Source organism: Leopardus geoffroyi, chromosome X, assembly GCF_018350155.1.
Source record: "Leopardus geoffroyi isolate Oge1 chromosome X, O.geoffroyi_Oge1_pat1.0, whole genome shotgun sequence".
In the NCBI taxonomy this organism is placed as follows: Eukaryota; Metazoa; Chordata; class Mammalia; order Carnivora; family Felidae; genus Leopardus; species Leopardus geoffroyi.
Window position 1 is genome coordinate 103,404,885 of NC_059343.1, and position 20,601 is coordinate 103,425,485.

At 38.4% G+C, this 20,601-nt stretch overlaps 1 protein-coding gene across 2 annotated transcripts in view; it reads right to left on the reverse strand.

Annotated features, from left to right (window-relative positions):
* TENM1 (teneurin transmembrane protein 1) overlaps positions 1-20,601 on the reverse strand; it is a 783,454-nt gene that overhangs the window by 545,855 nt on the left and 216,998 nt on the right. For both annotated transcript variants that reach the window (XM_045472379.1, XM_045472378.1), the window contains exon 3: positions 9,163-9,443. In XM_045472379.1, the coding sequence (XP_045328335.1) occupies positions 9,163-9,379 (217 nt within the window). In that variant the 5' untranslated portion in view covers positions 9,380-9,443. The remainder of the gene's footprint in view (positions 1-9,162; positions 9,444-20,601) is intronic.

Consider the following 20,601-nt stretch of genomic DNA (forward strand, 5'->3'; position numbering starts at 1 on the left):
GTCTGTGAGTTCGAGCCCCACATCGGCTCTGTGCTGAGAGCTCAGAGCCTGGAGCCTGCTTCGGATTCTGTGTCTCCCTCTCTCTCTGACCCTCCCCCATTCATGCTCTGTCTCTGTCTCAAAAATATATAAACGTTAAAAAAATTTTCAAAAAGAAAGATCACTGGTAACAATATAGAGGATAGTCTGGCATTCCCTTTTCATTAGAAGAAGAAATTTTAATGCATCAAGTATATGTCCTATCTCCCTTAAATCTGTCACAGAGCGGCACCCCCAAAATACAGAATTTCCAACTTTAGTTTGGCACTCAGTACTGTTTGGAAACCATTTTTCTCAACAAGAATGAATATTCATAGCACAGGGTGGGCATCATCGACTAGAGCCACAGCTAACAGTGCAGGGGAAAGAACATTGGCTTTAGTCTGAAAATCATGGATTTGTGTCTTTGATCTATTTAACTCAAACTGTGTAACTATAAATTAAGGGTCATGATGATTATCTCTACATCAAAGAGTTATGATAAGGACTGAATAAAAACTATATATGGGCCCACTCGGCAGTACTTGACACACAGTGGTCAATAATATTTATCGTCGTTAATATTCTCACGTTTCTACTCTCACCCCTACCTTCCCTGAGCTCCAGATATATATGTATGACTCCATATCCGTCAAAAACCTCTCATTACTCATCTGAAACTCCTGACTCGATCCACACTTTTAGCAGATAACCTTGTCTCCATCCAAGAAAATTGAGATCATTAAGACATGAACTTCAACTCTTGCCACTCCATTTCAGAACTTACTTCCTGTCTCAGAGGAGGCACTGAACCCTTTCAAAACCTTTCCCTCCACCTGAGATCCTAAAACATTCTCCAACAGAGCCTTATCCCAATTACTACATTCAATTGCATTCACTCCTCAAATCCTTATGATTTGGGATCTTTCTCCAAATTACTGAAATTGTTTACTCTAAGGAAGTAAATCCCTGGCTTGGATGCACATTGGAAGCTCCCGAGAAATTTTTGTAAATGTCTGGGTCTCATCTGTGGAAATTCTGGTTTAATTGGCCTAAGGAACAATCTTAGCACTGGGATTTGTAAAACTCCCCAGGTAATTTTTATGCCAGTCAAGGTGGAAAATCTCTGGTCTAAAGTCAGCAATGACCTTCTAAACTGCCTGTTTTACTGCCTTTTGTCAATTTTCATTCTACTTGTTGATTTTGAAGTGTTTGACAATATTTGTCACGTCTTCTGCTGGAAAGTCCCCTCCCTTGGCTTGTTTGATATCCCTTCCTTCTGATTCTTCTCTGACATCTCAAGACCATCTTTTTTTTTGTCTCTGCCCACTATTTTAAACACAATTGTCTCTCAGGGTATCATATCTGGCTCTCTTTATTTCTAATTGTACGTATTCTCACTGGCTTCTCTTCCACTCCCACTGCTTCAGGAACCATCTATTTATATATGACTCCAAACACACCAACCCTCCCCCCACCCCTGCCACACACACACACAGAGTGACATCATTTCCTCAAACTCCAGATTTGAATTTTGAGCTGTCTATCTCTGATAGTAATTACGACAGTGGGCTCTAACGTTAGACTGTCGGGGTTCCAAACCCATTCCTATTACTTACTACCTCTGCAATATTAGGCAAGTTACTTAGCATCTCTGTGCCTTGCTTTACTCACCTGCAAACAGGGATAATAATGATCCCAACCTCATAGCATTATTAGAACAACTGACAAACGTAATCCATCTAAAGTTCCTTACTCAGTGCCTGGTACTTAATAAATGTTAGATTTTTCTCTTATGAACATTGTCACCATTCCCCAAGCTAAGTATGTGGTTCTAGCTTCTAGACTCCCATAGTACTTTACATATATCACTATTATAACATCAATCACATTGTATTTGTGTTCCCAATGTACTATGAATTCTTTGAGGGCAAAACCTGCTTCTTATTCATCTATATTATCTTTAGAGTTTAACACAAAACTTGGCACAGATAAGCAGGCCACAGATAGGAAGTAAGTTTCATCTCAATGTTTCATCTCAAATAGGCTCATCTCAATTGCAGTTAACGACTGATGGACAATGCTTGCATGGAATGTTCTGTTAATGGGAGTGTGAGGTTGCAGTTGGGTTCAACAAAAAAGAACGCCATGACTTGATCAGGGATGTCCGCCATGGGTCAGGTTACAGGGAGTATGGTTAGAGGATATCATGGACATCCTACCAGTTTTAGATACTATAGAAATGAATGTTTATTGAATAACTTTTCATGAACCAAGGGTACTGACTAAAAGATATTAACCAATTGGAGTTACTGCAAAATAACTTAGTTTTCTCTTATAGTCTAAGCTCTTTCTGGGCACCCATTATATATAGCAACTTGTGACCACGAGAAGCACAACATGCTCACAGCACTAAATTCATTACAGGTGATCAAATGCTGCTAAAATTTTCATTTTATAGGCCTTGCTACATTATATCTGCCATCTGTGATCTTTACCAAGTAAATACAGATCCTGAGATTAAAAGTTCTTTTGAGATTTTCATGGGAACTGTTATCCCAAATTTTTAGATATTAAGCAAACAATAGTCTATATTACCGCTAAGTGTTTGAAATAAGAATTGAGAAATGCACTTCTCAAATATGGGCTTCTATCTACTCCTTGAATCCACAGGGGGCAATGGTGCTTGCACAGCTTCTGTGGGACGAAGTGGCATATTAGCTGAGGGGGGGGGGCGCAAATAAGAGTCACTTGTGTCTATTTACTTCAAGATGAACTTCATCCATCTAACAAAGTACCTGGAACATAGCTGACACTGAATGAATGTTTGATGTATAAATGAGTAAATGAAAAAAGCGGATTGATGGACAGACAGAAGGATGGGTGGATGGATGGATGCATGGATGACATAAGCTTTCCTTCCCTGTAATCTCAGTAAATACAAATCAGCAGTTTAAAAATTTTTCCACCAGATGGCGATAATGTGAGATTTAAGCTTAGGTTGTAATACAGAAAGAAGAAAACAACCAACCAACCAAACAAAAAAACCACATTAGGAGAAAGAGAAGCCACAAAAGAGCAGGTTAAGGAGGGAGAAATAAAATGTTTGTGCCAGCTGTAGTATCTCAAGAGTCTGTGATCTTGTGGGATTTGTAATAGGTCCTCACCATACCTCCGTTTCGTGCACGGGTGACTTCATATTCAGAATTACTTAGCAGTAAAATGGCTATATTCAAAACTAATCTTATCTATTATAAAAATTACAGGGAAATTCTCATAACTAAAATTATTATCCTATGTTTATACACTCATATATTTATATTTTCATTACTCTTATACTAACTTTTTAGTTAATTGATGCCTCCCTTGGAAGGGAGGCTACTTAGGAGAAACTGTTAGCCTCTATGCCTCCAGGAAATCTACTCCTGCTATTAGACTTGCCAAAAATCATATAAAATAAGTTTGCCTAAGGCTTATTCATCCCGTTAGTAAAGAATTGTGAATAATATTAGATTAGTGTCCACCCCTTAATTTGAAAGCTTTTGGAAGATACGAAAATCAGTTTTAGAATCCCATTCTCTGTATGTACCTGGGGGAGAGGATGCTGCTTTCTTAGCAAATAAAAATAAGAATATGAAGATACTTTCAGATAGACTCAAGTATTTCCTTGGGGAATAGTAATATTTCCCCCAAACAAGCCCTGAATTGGGTGGCACAATAACTTCCCTAAAAAGTGAAACAACAAACAGACTCAGGAATGTTTCATTACAAATTATATAGCACATCATATGTCCTTTTCTAAAGATAATCAGAATGGAGAGGCTTTTTAAACCTCTTGTAAACCCTTGGTCACCGAAACAAAAAGAGGCTGGCAAGGTGGCTGGGGAAGGAAATGAAGGGAAATTAACATTTATTGAGCTCCTAAACATTTTCACACTTATGATCCCAGTTAATCCGTATCACCACACCTCATGAGGTAGGTATGGGAGAATGTAACATAGTGAGTGATGGGAACTTCAGAGCCAAAGACATGTTTTCCAGTCCCAACTCTCACCACTTCTTAGCTACAGAAACTGACCAGTTATTTTTTCTCTAAGCCTCAGTTACCTTCTCTGTAAAGTGGAAATAACATTTCATACTTCAAATAAGGAGCAAATGTAAAGCACCTAAAGAGTCCTGGAACAGAGTAGGTACTATTAAAGGTTTATCATTATTATTATTATTACTATTATTATTATTACTTTTATTTTAATCACTGTGATTATTGTGGTGTTGATGATGATGATGATGATGATGATGATGATGATGAATTCAATTTTGCAGATGAGAAACAGGTTCAGAGAGCTGAAGTAACTTGCTTAACGCTACACAGCTAGTAAACCTGAAAAGCATCTAGGAGAGTGTGTGCCACAGTATCAGGTGCCCAATTGTATTTGCTTTCTTCCTTCTTGATTTAAAACTCAACACTTTTCGAGGGCACCTGGGTGGCTCAGTCAGGTAAGCATCTGAATTTGGCTTGGGTCATGATCTCAAGGCTTGTGGGTTCGAGCCCTGCATTGGACTCTCTGCTCTCAGCACCGAGCCCACTCTGGATTCTCTGTCTCCCTCCCTCTCTGCCCCTACCCCGCTTGCTCGCTCTCTCTCTCTCTCTCAAAAATAAACATTTTTACAAAACTCAACACTTTTTTGAGAATTTTATTCCTTAAAAATAATGAGTCAGGCTCGACTCAGCTAGGTTAATGCAAAATGCTACTACCAGTCACATAAATTCATGCAAATTAACATTTTCTTTTACTCATCTACCGATGCAACACATGGAATAAGACAACAAAGTAGATACCAGAACTCACAAAAAAGATAACAACTGGGTTCACAGTTTTGCCTAATGTGGAGTAGTTCATTTCTCCCCCAAAGAGGTATGTATTTTCTTCCCTCCCAGGTGTCTCCATAGTGGGTCAGTGGCAGATAAGATCCCAAGTTTCCAGACCTTCACCTCCTGGAGCTTTATACTTGAGTTTATAGAAGTCAGCACACCAAAGGACAGTGCTAGCTAAAAATGTAAATAGGTTGACAATGTGTTTATGTAAGTTCACAGATGATAGATTCCGGTTTTCGTCCTTGGCCTTTCTCTAGTCTCACTCTACATGTTCTCCCTGGGTAATATCATCCATCCCCAGGCATCTCCTACTGTAAGATACCAATGGATGCAAATATACGTATATCAACAGTCCAGATCTTTCCTGAACTCTAGACATGCAGTTCCAACTGCCTGATAGCAAAATCCACCTGGATGCCACCCAAGCATCTTAAACTTAACATGTCTCAAAAGAAACTCATTCTCTTCCCTTCCAAACCCACCTCTCCTCCTGTTTTCCTTCTCTTGGTAAATGGATCATCATCCTCCCAGTTTCCCAAACTAGAAATCCAGGCATCCTTGTCTCTTATCTCTTTCCACCTCAGCAAGTAATCACTTACCAACTCCTATCAATTCCTCCACACTGATATCTCTGGACTCTGTTTCTTTACCTCTTCCGAAGTAAAGTTTATGCCTTCATTGCCATTCTTAGCCTGCCATTCAGTAGCTTTATAGATTGTCTGCCTGCATCCAATTTTTCCCAACTGCAATCAATCTCCTACACTGCTGCTTACACATCTACAATTCTCCTCTACACTTCCCATCCTAGAAATTATATTCCTCATGAAATTCTCCATCACTTAAAAGCTGTGGTTTTTTATGCATGAGGGGAAAAAAAGGAACTCCAAAATTGGGCATGCAATACTTTTTGTGATCTGGCTCCAAGGTACCTTACTCTTAGCCATACTGAAGTTTTCACCATCCCAGGCCTTTTCACAGCTTTATGCTTTTGCACCTGCTAATCTACCCTCTTGGAATGCCCTTTTCCAAGTCAGAATTTGTTCAAAATTTAAGACCTAGATCAAATATCACCTTTCTATGGACCCTGATACCCTGTGTATTTCCATACCACTTTATCTATAAAAGTAATTATTGCATTTAATTGCAATGATCCGTTTGATCTCTCTCTTCTCTACCACATTATGCATTTTCTACAAGCAGAAACCATTGTGGTTAACTCCATCCCCAGCACTGCCTCAAGGCCTGACACGTAGCAAGTGCTAAGTAAAAGCTTATTGAGTACAGGTTATTGAAAAAAGTTAGGATGGCATCATAGAAGACCAATTTCCATATTCCCCAAATTCATTTTGATCCCAAAGCACAGAGACAAAATCTGAGGCTGGCTAGGCTCTTTATACTGACTCAGTACAAAACTGCTCATATTTTTAGAACAAACTGTCACTAGAAGTGCATTCTTATTTCAACTCACAACATGTTAGTCAAGCACTCCACACTTCAATCCCACAGCCCACAACTCACAATTTTAAGTTCATATTCTATAAACACAACCTTAAAGAAAAAAAATTTAATGGGAACTACACGTTTCTTAAAGCATGAAAGACCCAAAAAAAGTTAGGCAGAAAAGTAAAATTGTTTTATAACAAATTTACAGTCGTCATTAGCAGACCAAATAGGAAAGATTAAAATGAATTATTTGAAAAGACAGATACAAAACTTTTACCAGTTATGGTAACAGCTAAAAAATGTGTAATATAGTTAATACCATAAACATTTAAGGCATGTTTAAATGCTAGTATGAATATATAAAATCTTTGGCTCAGTTTAAAATTTCTGTAATGTAAGATTCTAATACTAATTAGAATAGAGTAATTTTCATTTCTACTGACTGCATTTTACATGGCCTGGGATGATGCCTGAGAATCTGCACTTCTAACATGTTCATGGGTGATGCCGCTGCTGCTGGTCTAGGCTCCACGCTTTGACAACCACTGATCTAGAGAACCAAAATTTTTTTTGGTCATCTCATCAATGACCTACTCTTAAAAAAAAAATAAGGAACCTGTGCCAATGTCAATATTTAAAAAGCAGTTTTCAACGCATGATAAGTTACTTACGTTTTGGTTGATGGCAACTTATTCCTTAAATAAAAAATTACAGAGCACATCATATATGCAAAGCACCATAGAAAAATAGAGACCAGTAAAAAACTCATAATCCTCATCTTCACTGACTATACAGTCTAGGAATGTACATACAAAAATAATAAAAGTCAGCAATCGGTACAAAGGGGATGACAGTGCAACAAGGCTCTGTGGCAAAGACGCTGGAAGGCTCGGCCTTGAAGATAGTTGAGTAATTAAGTTACAGGAGGTAGCGGAGAAGGGCATTGCAAGGGAAAGATAACAACAAGGCAAAAGGACTGAACAGGGATGAGGTGGGATCCAAGGAGATCATTTAGGAAACAAAAAAAAAACAGTCTAGATAAGACAAAATGAGAGCAGTGATAATGATAATAGAAAGAGGAAGATGGATTTGAGACATGTAGAAGTTAAATCTGCTGGAAGAGGCAACAGATTAGGTAGGATTAGGTATGGAAAGTGTATGTGGATAGCTGGAGAGAATGGAAGCATCTCTAACAAATGCTGTGATGGAAAGAAAAGGAGCGGGATTGAGAATGTTAAGATGGCTGTGTCAGTCGCTTTAGATACATGGATTTAGAGCTGCCAGTGGGAGTGTCCATTCATTTGAAAATGTTAAGCAGGTAACTGAAAATGTAGGGCTTGAGTTTGGGAAAAATGATAGAGCTGAAGATAAATATTTGGAAGACACCCAACTAGATGTGATCTGTGAGGCTCTCTGAGTAAAAGATTTCAAAGGGATGAAGCAGTGGTCCTCAAACTTGAGTCTGCATCAGAATCCCCAGGAGGGCTTCTTAAACCACAGATTGCTGGGTCGCACACTCAGGGTTTCTGAATCCTAAATCTAGGGTGGAATGTGAGAATTTGCATTGCTAACAAGTCCTGTGGGAGGTGCTGCTGTTGTTGCTTCAGGGTCCCTCGGTTTAGAGCCACGGATCTAGATAATCAAACCTATTTTTTTCATTTCAACATTGATATATTCTTTTAAGAAAATACTAACCTGTGCTAACGTCAGTGTCTTTTCTTCTGTGTAGTTAAAAGAGTATCTAATATTGTTTCGCTGTCAATTTAAAAGAAATAAGGAAACTATTTCTATCTATCTGTTTTCTATTTATTAAAAAGTGTCTTGTTGGGGCGCCTGGGTGGCTCAGTCAGTTGAGCATCTGACTTCAGTTCAGGTCATGATCTCCCGGAACGTGAGTTTGAGCCCCGCATCAGGCTCACTGCAGTCAGCACAGAAGCTGTCAGCACAGAGCTTGCCTGGATCCTCTGACCCACTCTCTCTCTCTGCTCCTCTCCCTGCTTGCTCTCTGTCTCTCTCTCTCTCTCTCTCTCTCTCTCTCAAATATAAACATTTTTTAAAAACCAGTCTTGTCAATCCGTAATTAAGAAACCAAGGCTGTCCAAAGGATCTGTTCCACATTATGGCAATGGTCAGAAGGGAAGTTCTTACTTTCCCTTAAGACTATGTTGCACAAAGTTTTGCATTCTGACGACAAATTTTCCGGACCTTTGTTTGGTGGTCTCCGATAAAGCTCTTTTAGAAGCCAAATATTTATGGGGAGACTGGGTGGCTCAGTCGGTTAAGATAACAACTTCAGCTCAGGTCATGATGTCACAGTTTGTGAGTTCAAGCCCTGCATTGAGCTCTGCGTTGAGCTCTGCGTGGGGCTCTGTGCTGACAGCTCAGATTAGGTGTCTCCCTCTCTCTCTGCTCCTCCCCTACTCGCACTCTGTCTCCCTCTGTCTCCCTCTGTCTCCCAAAATGAATAAATGTTTAAAAAAAAAAAAAAAGAAGCAATGGCTTGAAAAGCACTTAGTTGTTTACTTTTCATCTTACTATAAATTATTTATCCTTCAGTCTGTAAATGGCTATTTGTAGGATTAGACAAATTTTGAATGCCCTGATAAGAGGATTGTTGCATCTAAATTCATGCATAATCCGTAAAAAGCACATGTAACCTACAACCTCAGCCAGATTGGCATATGAACAAATTCACTAAGCATATGTAAGCAGTGCGCATTATTAACCAGTTAACATCAGCAAATTTGTTTTTGAAAACATAAGTTTACACACACAAGCATTCCCTAGTGAGAAATATTAGTTCTAAAAATCCAGTAAAAACATACCTTGAGTAGATTTCTCTACTTCCTTCCTCTTCCTACTCTGGCTATTGTAATTCATCCTCAGCTCTTGGTTATACTCATGCAGAGTTTCCCTGGAGTTGTAGGACTGCCTTGGTTTCCTTCCATCTTCACTTTCATCAGAAGAACTGGTATAAGCTAGATCCATTTCGTGCTTGACTTTTGAGAGAGGCTGGTAGGGTTTGCAGTCCGTTTGCTCCATGTCTGATTAAGCAAAGTCAATTTCATGAAAAGAAGGAAGAACAACTTCTTTCAAGTAAGCAGTCCTGAAAAAGAAGGAAAAACACAAGCCTTCTTAGATTTGTCCTTTGGAGAGGAAATGCATCTGGCAGATTCACAATTGGTTCTGATAATACTATCAAAGGAGTGAAGCAAAAGACAAACTAGATGACAAGAAGCTAGCCTGAGGCAATAATAACACTCTGTGTTACATGCGCACATTGGCAAGCACTTAGGATTAAACGGGAGGTTGCGGTATCAGAAAATACTCGAGGTGGAAGAGAGACAGCCTTCAAAAATATTTGTATTGGAATGCAGATAAAGGACAATGTCTTCTAAGGTGTGTGCGTGTTTTAAATGTTAATTCAGTGGTTAGATTAAAAAATATTCTGAGATCCGAAAGTGGCTAGGAGTACAAATACTAACCCAGCATATCCCACATTTGAAATGAAAACTGGTAAGGGAACTACATTCAGGAAAAAAAAGAAAAAAAAAAAAAAACCCGCAATCTCACCTCTGGTTTAAAACTGCATTTAAGAAAGGGGTTTTGAAGAAGGGAAGAATTCTGAGTGAGAGAGGCTCACAAAATTAAGTGTCCTTGAGGGAGACTGAGCTCTTTGTGTCCATATTGTGGCTTTTGAGCCTCAGGCTTGCAGAGAATTTTTAATGAGTTAGGTGGCGGTAAATTTTTGTTCTTCATAGTACCGAGAGGATGTAAACAACACTTCTGGTGAGTATACTGGTATAGGAACAGCAAGCTCTAAATCGGGTTTAGAAATAGAAATTTTAAAACTTCATGATAAATCACTGAAAGAACCCCCCTTCCCCCACAGAATGCTGAGCTACAAGTCACTAAGGCTCTTAGGGCAAGTAGAGGCATTATCTGTCTTACTTAGCGCAGAGAGGTTTGAGAACATCAAATGCCATCTGAGATGTCAAAGTCCTCTGAAAATTTTAAAGCCCTGTAAAAATGTACTCATCTTCATCTCTTACATTATTTTATCATTATTTTCATCAAACGCTGCAACTTTGCAACTTGGTGGGGTTTTTTTGTGTGTGTGCAATGTTAAAAAACCTACTTCAAACACAAATAACTTTATGATTTCATTTGCAGTAAAATGGACTCCTTTGTTTTTCTTAAGCTCTTCACCATATGCATTTTCAAGGAAATCTACAAACATCTAGATAGTGGTTCCTAAATCATGTGCGGTATCTCGCTTTTTGCAATTCCTATTATATGTATAGCAAACGCACAGAATACAGAAATCGCTCAATAAAATGTATGGATTGACTATTACGCATTCAACGGTACCTAATGTTTTGTAGTATGAACAAAGTTTCATGAATCAAAGTGCTATTTCCCTAATCAAACGTTAAGGATCTTGAAGGCAGAATTGGAGTCTTATGCTTCCCTGCATCCCCTATACCATTTAGCACTACTCTAGGCACACACAAAGTAGAAACTATTTAACTCCTAACCTACAAATTCCATAAATGGTCTATAGAGATGGCTATTTTGGTCTGAATTAATATCAGAAATGAAGATACTTGGAGAGAAAGCAAATCAAGTATTGTAAGTAAATATCTATTGATAATCAACAATAGTCTAATCTCATGCCATCTCATGAGACATACTGCCTATACACTCCCCAATTTAGAGCTCCAGCACAATCTCTCCCCTGAGCCACAGACTTGAATATCCAGCTGGCCACCCAATATCTCTACCTGGATATCTAAAAGGCATCTCGAACTTAGTATGTTCAAATCTGAGCTTGTGATTCCCACCACTTCCCAAACTTGCTCCTCTCACAGTCTTTCCCATCTTGGTAAATGGTGAATTCCATTCCTCTGTTGGCTCAGGCCACAGACCTCGATCCCTGTCATTCACATCCCACGTGCAATTCACCAGTAAATTCTTCTGGTGCTACCTTTGAAATATACCCAGAATCCAATGACATCTCTCCACTTCCCCACTACCACCACATTGGTTCCAGCCATCATCCCCCACCTGGACCACTGCAATAGCCTAATTGATGTGCTGCTTTTAACATTGCTCTCTTTATAGCACATTCCCTACACTATAGCCAGAATGAAGATTTTAAAATCTAAGTCATGTCAATGTCTCTCCTTTGCTCAGAAGCAGCAATAGCATCTTTTATCCTTCAAAATAAAAGCCAAAGTCCTTACAATGACCAACAAGGCCCCTACAAGGTTCACTTCTCCCTACCCTAACCTCTCTAAACTCATCCCCTGATATTTCCACCCACCTCATGCACTCTAGATGCACCAGCCTTCTTGAAGTGTCTGAAAATAACAGGCATGTTTCCACCTCAGGGCCTTTGCAGCCTCCCATAGTAAACCACCAAAAAAACACACAAATGTCACTTCTCATCCTCCTTCCTGTGTTTCATAGCACTTATCACCAAGTGACATATATATATATATATATATATATATATATATACACACACACACACACACACATATATATATATATATATACATATTGCTTATTTGCTTACTGTCATCTGTGTCTCTCTACTAAAATATAAGCCCCATGAAGTATTTTTATCTGTTTTATTCACTGCTACATCCCCCAAATAAGCATGATGTCTGGCATATAGTAGACTCTTGATCAATACTTGTTGAATGAATTGAATACATCATTGCCCAGAATTCACAAGAAGGGCTAGAGAGAATGTGGAAATGAATAGGCCATAGTCTGTGCCCCCAAGGAATTCACAGTCTAATGCAAGTGATAAACAGCTCTACTACAGAGCAGATTAAAGGACTCCTAAAGAAAGACAAAGTAGTGTTTGAGCACCAAAGATAAAGATATTGGGAAAGACTGTACTTGATTTAGCTTATTTGTTCATCGCCAACACCCTCACCACAACCACCAAAATTCTACTGAGCATCTATGTGATAAGGCCAATTTGAATCTCTTTCTTCTTAGGTTCCCATAGCACGTGCTTCATAAACCCGGCTGGATTTTAGACCCTGACTTTGCTACAAACAGTGCAAAGTGAGAAACATATCAACAGTAGACTTCCAGAAATGCACCTTTGCAGCAGAGAATGGGACTTCCACCCAAAAAAGGAGCCATCAATAAAATTAATCTAATTTCATTTCAGCCAACACGTATTAGTTTTGTGTTCATTAAAGGATGAAAGTTTACCCAATAGGGGTGGAGAGCTATTTTCCACATAAAGACACTGATAATGCAAAAACATCCATCAAGAAGCTTATAGTTAAAAATAACTTAATAAAATGCTTTCCATTATAATATACAGATATACATTTTATTTTCTCTCCCATCTCCCACTTGCTTTCTCAGTCAAGTTTGGTTTATTCTGATTGGGATTAACATAGCAGAGGTATGGTCAAAATAGCACTCCTGCCTAAGTCTTAGCTGGTTATGAATTTACACTTATCTTAACACCATTCAAACCTAACAAGTTAAATTTGAAAATGAAAAACATCTCACTTCTAATGCCTAATGTTGTGCTCTGGCAACTATTATTTATGATGTTAAAATCACCCTTATTTTTATGCATGGGAATCCAGACATTCTCTTTTCCCTCAGTATGTTGTTTATTTGCAACATGTGAACTCTTGAGTGAGTGAATGAGTGAGAGAGAAAGAGAGAAATATTCCTATAGCTATTTTGAACCATTCTTGAAGTTCTAATCACAGCTATGAATCAGCTAGGAATGTCACATCGATTCAAGGTTATTGAGGGTCCTCGGAAGCAATCTTCCTTTAAACCACAAATTGGTATAAACCAAGAGAAAGTAATCCTTCTCTGCTCCCTGACCCCCAATCACAACTTCTTGTCTGTTTTTAATGTTCATTTGTTTATTTTGAGAGAGAGAGACAGACAGAGAGAGAGAATGCACGTGTGCACGAGTGGGGGAGGGGCAGAGAAAGGGAGAGCAAGAATCCCAAGCAGGCTCCATACTGTAAGCAAGGAGCCAAACTCAGAGGCTGGATACCTTGAACTGTAAGATCTTGACCTGAGCTGAAATCAAGAGTCACATACTTAACCGACTGAGATACAGGTGCCCCCACAACTTCTTATCTTAACATTTGGGTGTGTGGACCAGGTAGCAGAAGATACATTCAGCTCTCTTTAGGCACCTGATATGGAGACGCACAACTCTGTGTGCCTAGGGCCGTGAGAGTATGTAACCGTGACATTTACCAAAATCCTGTGAGGCAGAGCTTGACTTCACTCACAAACGGTTTACTTTTTGAAAATAAAAAAAAGTAGGAAAATATTAAGTAAGACAGTAACAGAAGTTTAAAACATTAAACCTAACAAAGTTTGAAAGCACAATAATTCTCAAAAGATGCTGTTTCCAATACTCTAAGGTAAAAGACACGTTCATATTTGCTTAATTGACTTTTTCATTCAGTGCCCAACATGGCATCCTGGAGGTCCACTGACGAGCATGTGTTATTTATTTAGACATGATGAAGACAGTGTCAACTCACAGAAAAACCAAAAGTATACATAATGCTATTCGCGGCAAAGCAGTTTTTCTTATTTCTCTATTATTTTGATAATGATAAACTTTTTTTAAAAAGGAATTGTGGGGGCGCCTGGGTGGCTCAGTCAGTTAAGTGCCCGCCTTCAGCTTGGGTCATGATCTCCTGGTTCATGAGTTTGAGGCCCCCATCGTCTCCCTGCTGTCAGAGCAGAGCCTGCTTCAAATCCTCTGTAAACCCCTCTCTGTGTCCCTCTCCAACTTGTGCTCTCTCTTTCCCAAAAATAAAATAAACATTGAAAAAAGAAAAAATCGGGGCGCCTGGGTGGCTCAGTCGGTTAAGCGACCGACTTCGGCTCAGGTCATGATCTCACGGTCCGTGAGTTCGAGCTCCGCGTCGGGCTCTGTGCTGACCGCTCAGAGCCTGGAGCCTGTTTCAGATTCTGTGTCTCCCTCTGTCTCTGCCCCTCCCCCGTTCATGCTCTGTCTCTCTCTGTCTCAAAAATAAATAAACGTTAAAAAAAAAGAAAAAAAGAAGAAAGAAAAAATCAAAATCAAAAAGGAATTGTGTCAGTAAAACACATGCAGCTATTAAGAAACAGTAAAAAACAAAGGTCAATTATCTGCTCTACTGCAGAAGATACATTCACATAGATCACACAGTATAAATTCACACGTCACTACCTGTGGTTTACCTTTGTGTTTTCCACTTTCTACTCACTAACAAGATAAACTCCACGGTGACTTCAGAAAAGACCCATGGAGGTATATGTTTATTTCTTCAGCCACCGTAAGGTTATGAAGAGACAACCTGGCACGTGAAAATCGTTGGCCTTGAAATGGCAGAATAAGCAAGAATAACAACAGCCACAGCTAACACAGGTGGAAGTCCTCAGGTGGCAGGCCTACCAGGCACTGTTGTGTTTTTCACACATTAACTCCTTTAATTCTAATTGCATCCTATGAAGTAGGTACATCTTATACATAAAGAAAAGCAAGGAACAGAGCAGTTAAGTGACTAGGCCAAGGTCACATAGCTAGTAAATAGCAGAGCTGAGATTTCAATTCATACAGTCTGCTCCAAAGGCCACACTCTTAATCACTAATCTACATTGTCATTCAGAAGACACCCGGCAGAGTGGCCTAAGGCAGATCACCTCCTCTCTCTTAGGGCTTCTACTTTTTCTAAATGTAATAAGGAGATTAGATCATCTTAAAGAGCTCTTCTAGATCTAAAATCTCATGATTGTACATGAAATTGAAGGGAAGCTTAGACTGGCCAAAAAAAAATGGTGGATTTATGTGAAGCAAAATCAGTCAGAGAAAGACCAATACCATATGATTTCACTCATACATGGAATTTAAGAAACAAAACAAATGAGCAAAGGAAAACAAAGAGAGAGAGAGAGAGAGAGAGAGAGAGAGAGAAACCAAGAAACAGATTCTTAACTATAGAGAATAAACTGATGATGACCAGAGGGGAGGCGAGTGGGGGGATAGGTTAAATAGGTGATGTGGATTAAGGATGATACTTGTAATGGAGCACTGGATGATGTATGGAGTTGTTGAATCACTATATTGAACACCTGAAACTAATATTACACTGTATGTTAACTAACTGGAGTTTAAATGAAAACTTTTTAAAAAACTACCAAAAATGGTGGGTTTCTTCAAAGCCAAGTTTACATTATTTATCACTCCCCCTCCCCTCCTCTCTCCTCTGTTCCTTTCCTCTCCCTCTTCGCAAACCTTCATATACATTCCCATCAATTATGGGGTAGTATAACTAAAATATTACTTTTGAATCCATTGGTAAGTGTATATATTTATGTACTGGAAATAAACTCCCTACCTGTTCCTCTATCGTGTTATTTTCTTTCCATTTCTTATTATTAATCATATATACACCCTCTCAAAATGGAAAATAGGCCTGTCCTACACGTAGCAACTCTTTATAGGTTGGAGCCTTCACCAAAAAGACGTACTCCACTCTAGAAAAAAATTAAAGAGTACACTGGACATTGCTCAAAGAGAACTGGCCTTCTTCAGAGCACAAGACAGAGAAAATGAAGCCACCCAGTACCTGGAGAATACCTAGCAAATGGAGTTAGTACTCCTTGGGATTATTATAATAATTTTTCTTCAGTAAGGACCTTTTACATTAATGGAGATGGACTCATTCAGAAACCTCTGGACTAGTAACAAATGGTGGCAAGGATGTGGAGAAAGGGGAACACATGCATTACTGGGGGACATGTAGATTGGTATAGCCATAATGGAAAACAGTATGGAGGTTCCTCAAAAAATTAGAAACAGAAATACAATATGATCCAGCAATTCTGATTCTGGGTATTTGCCCAAAGAAAATAAAAACATGAATTCAAAAAGATAAATGCACCTCTATGTTTATTGCAGCATTATCTACAATAGCTAAGATGTGGAAGTAGAACCTAAGTGTTCATTGATAAATGAATGGATAAAGATGTCTTACACACACCCCCCCCCACACACAGGGACAGAGAGAGAGAGAGAAATATTACTCAGCCATAAAAAAGAATAAAATCTTGCCATTTGCAGCAACACAGATGGACCTAGAGGACATTATACTAAGTGAAATAAGTCAGACAAAAACAGACAAATACCATTTGATTTCACTTACATATGGAATCTAAAAAACAAAGCAAAAGAACAGGCAAAACAAAACAGAAACAGACTCACAAATACAGAGAAAAAACTGGTGGTTGACAGAAGGGAGGGGATGAGGGGATGGGTGAAATAGGTGAAGAGGATTAAGAGACACAAACTTCCAGTTATAAAATATTTATTTAAGTCATGGGATGTAAATTACACCATAGAGAATATGGGAGAATATGGTCAGTAATATTGTAATAACTTTGTGTGACAGATGGTAACTATACTTAATGCGGTAAACACTGCACAATGTATCTAAATGTGAAATCACTATATTGAACACCCGAACCTAATATAATACTGTACGTCAACTATACTTCAATTAAAAAAAAAAAGAAAAGAAAAGAAAACACTGGACTTAAGAAGCCCTTAAATGGAAAGTGAACTTTTGGCTGATTCTTCTCTTACCTTTCTTTGTTTTTTTGTGTTTTGTTTTGTTTAGAGAGAGAGCATGCAAGTGGGGAAAAGGAGCAGAGGGGGGAGAGAAAGAGAGACAGAGACAGAGAGACAGAAAGAATCTTACACAGGCTCCACACTCAGCATGGTGACCTACGTGTGGCTGGATCCCATGACCCTGGGATCATGACCTGAGCTGAAATCAAGAGTCTGTCGCTCAAGCAACTGAGCCACTCAGGTGCCCCTCTTTAAGTAAACGATTAAACAGTGAACTGTTGTGAGGAACAAAAAAAAAGCTGTAAAAGCAAACTCTGCCTCCATTATCCTACCAGCTTCTAAGAGTGACTGCTGTCATCCTGGTCCATTTCCTTCCAGTCATAATACACACATACATTTTTTCATGTTGCTTCCTTCACTCTGGATATTTTTGCATTTTTCTACAGATTTTCTGTAACCATCACTTTTAATAGCAGTGTAGAGTGGATGTACCATAACTTACATAGCCATTCCCCTATTGTTGGGTATTTACATTTTCTGTCCCCATTTATAAGTATTCTAACTAGAGTCATTTGAAGATAACACGAACGTCTTCAATATTTTTTATTATTTCCTTAGGGTAAATTCCAAGAAGTTGAATTAATAAGCCAAAAGGTTTGAGCATATTTGTGGCTTTGGGGGATTATAATGATTTACACTGCCATTGGCAATGTGTCTCCTCTCATTATACCCTTGCCAACCTTGACTATTATTTTTAATGTCTCTTCGAAATAAGTAAATTAAAGGTATCTTCTTTTGGCTTGCATTTCCTATATTATTAGCGAGGCCAAGTATTTTTTTCTGCATGCATCTGCTAGGTTTATTTCCACTGTTGTGAATTACTTAAGGCTTTTGTGCATTTATCTCCTGGGGATGTGAATGTGTGTGTGTGTGTGTGTGTGTGTGTGTGTGTTAATTAAACCATATTCGTACAGTGTAACAAATAAATTAACCCTTTACCCATAATATTTGCTGAAACTATCTTTCATAGTCTCTTGTTTGTCCTTTTTTGGGTCCTTTTTAGATGAGTGAACTTTATACTAAAAGGAAAGCATCATCACTGGCTGGATATAAAGGAGATGTTTTAGAAAAATATGACAAACTTACTAAAACCAAGAGTTTTTCCAAAAACAATTTGTTAGTATCTAATTACTGGGTGGCTGTTTGATTGACTTCGTTTAGTTATTCACAAAACAAATCGTAGTTTGACTAAATTCTAATATATAAAAGAAACCATCAAGCTGCGTGTGATGAAAGCCCAGATAGGTACATAAAGCTTAAAGCAGTAGTTTCATTTTGTTGTGGAATTGGCTGGTTATTTTGGTGTCTGTCTCATGGACACAACCGTAATATTTTAGTAAATAAAGAGAGAAATAAATCATCATTTTTCAGGAGATAGGCTGAGAATTTTATGTGCTGCATATGGGGCTTCTTATCCAGGAAATGATGACTTTCAAAGTAGACTGCTTTGTGCTACATGCATATCCTATTATATCAAAGAGATAACACTCAAGAGTTGAAATGAAATTGTGTTCACTGCATTGGTTCGCGTGTGCTTGTTTAAGCTAACTGTTCTATTAGCATTTTTAAAATCTTACAAAGGAAGGATGAAAGGTCCCTCCTGGAAAAATACTCCTCCAAAAGGGATTTGACTCAGTTGTGAGAACAGCTGCAGTGGATGTCCTCATGGTGCCTCGGCTGGCTCTTTTAGGCCATTTTGAAAGAGGAAAATGAAGTCTCTTCATTCCACAACTAAAGAGTGATGATTAATTAATCTCACATCTCTCTCTCTCTGTAGATGCTGGGTTGTTGTTTTTTGTTTTTTGTTTTTTGTGTTTTTTTTGGCTGCCTGTATCTTTAGTTTTTTCTCATTATTTTTGGACATTTTTATGGACACTGATGCTAGATCACTTGAGACAAGTGGAGAGAATTATGAATGTAAAATTTGGTGCTGTCACCACCAGCTTCCACAAAGAAACAGTAACCTGGAAAATGTTTTTATTTTTTTTAAGGTCATTTATTTTCTGAGGGAGAGAGAGAGAGAGAGAGAGAGAGAGAGAGAGAGAGAGAGAGATCCAGCAGGAGAGGGGCAGAGAAAGGGAGAGAGAGACTCCCAAGCAGGCTCCATGCCATCAGCACAGAGTCTGACATCAGGCCCCATATGGGACTCAATCTCATGAACCGTGAGATTATGACCTGAGCCAAAATCAAGAGCCAGTCGCCTGACTACTGAGCCACTGAGGTGCCCCTGGAAAATGTTTTTAAAAGAAAAATCAACTTCCAGAACTCTAGACCAATTATTTAGGATATTTTCTCTCATTTAGTATTCTCCATTCTGCTCAGGGAATCTAGACTCCATAACTTGCCCATACAACACACACACACACACACACACACACAAACACACGTGAGTCTGGACAAAGTTCTGAGGGACTAGAATCATACATATCATGATTCTGAAGATTTGTCAAGTATTTCAATAGATAAATACTTCAATAGATGAATGGAAACAGCATGCCAAAATGAGGGCCCAGAATCCCTAGTTCTTATTTTCAACCGAGGCAGAGACTTTTTTTAATTCTTATAACTACAAAGCACATCTCTACCTCTTAGTAATCCGAAAAGAATACTACATCTGAATCGCTTTGACATCTATCTCCATGACACCATCTCTTTTGGAACTCCAACAACTTCCTAAAGTAATTTCAAATTATCTTTCTCTTTATAACTTTTCAATACCCGTTGTGGTAGATTATGTAAATCAACTAAACACTTAATATGGGAGCAATCTTCGAGAAAATTGAAGATAACTCAATGTATAAAAGCTTTTTTTACTCTTTGGAAAAGAACAATCGCTGCTTATTTCACCAAGTAAACAATCATATTCAATTCATTTTTCTTACAATGAAATCCATTGGGATTTTGTAACTTTCGTGGTAATGTTAGCATTAACATACTTATCTAAAATGTAGCATCAAATTTAACATGGTATCTCGAGAAGTAATGGGCTTTAAATATGGTATTGAACAACCAGAGATACCACTTTGCTCCACAGCTTGCAAATAGCAATTTTTAATCATAGCTCTTTATTGCCATCCACATTCCACATTAGTTCAGTGAAATTTGTACATTTTCAGTCACTCTCTGAATTTTCAGTCACTCTCTAAATTAACAATGGGGAGCAGAAGCATTTTCACTGCTGACTACTTGAACCTCATTTTCACTTATGTTAAATATTAGATGGAAGTGGAGCTCACCAAGTTAATAGACATATGTTACAAAGATGTAGACCCTTTAGTGACTTAATTGTAGAGGTGGATTCAGGGGTTAATAATGATTGCGGGGGTTTGCACCAAGTATTTTGTTCCTGTAGGCAAATGCTAAATACATTAGGCCCTCATTATCCACGGGGTATATGTTTCAAGATCTCCAGTGGATGTCTGAAACCAGGGATAGTACCAAACCCTATACGGACCGTGTGTTTTCCTACACATACATACCTACGATAAAACTTAATTTCTAAATTAGGCACAGTGAGAGATTAACAACAATACCTAATAATAAAGTAGAACAACTATAATAATATAATAAA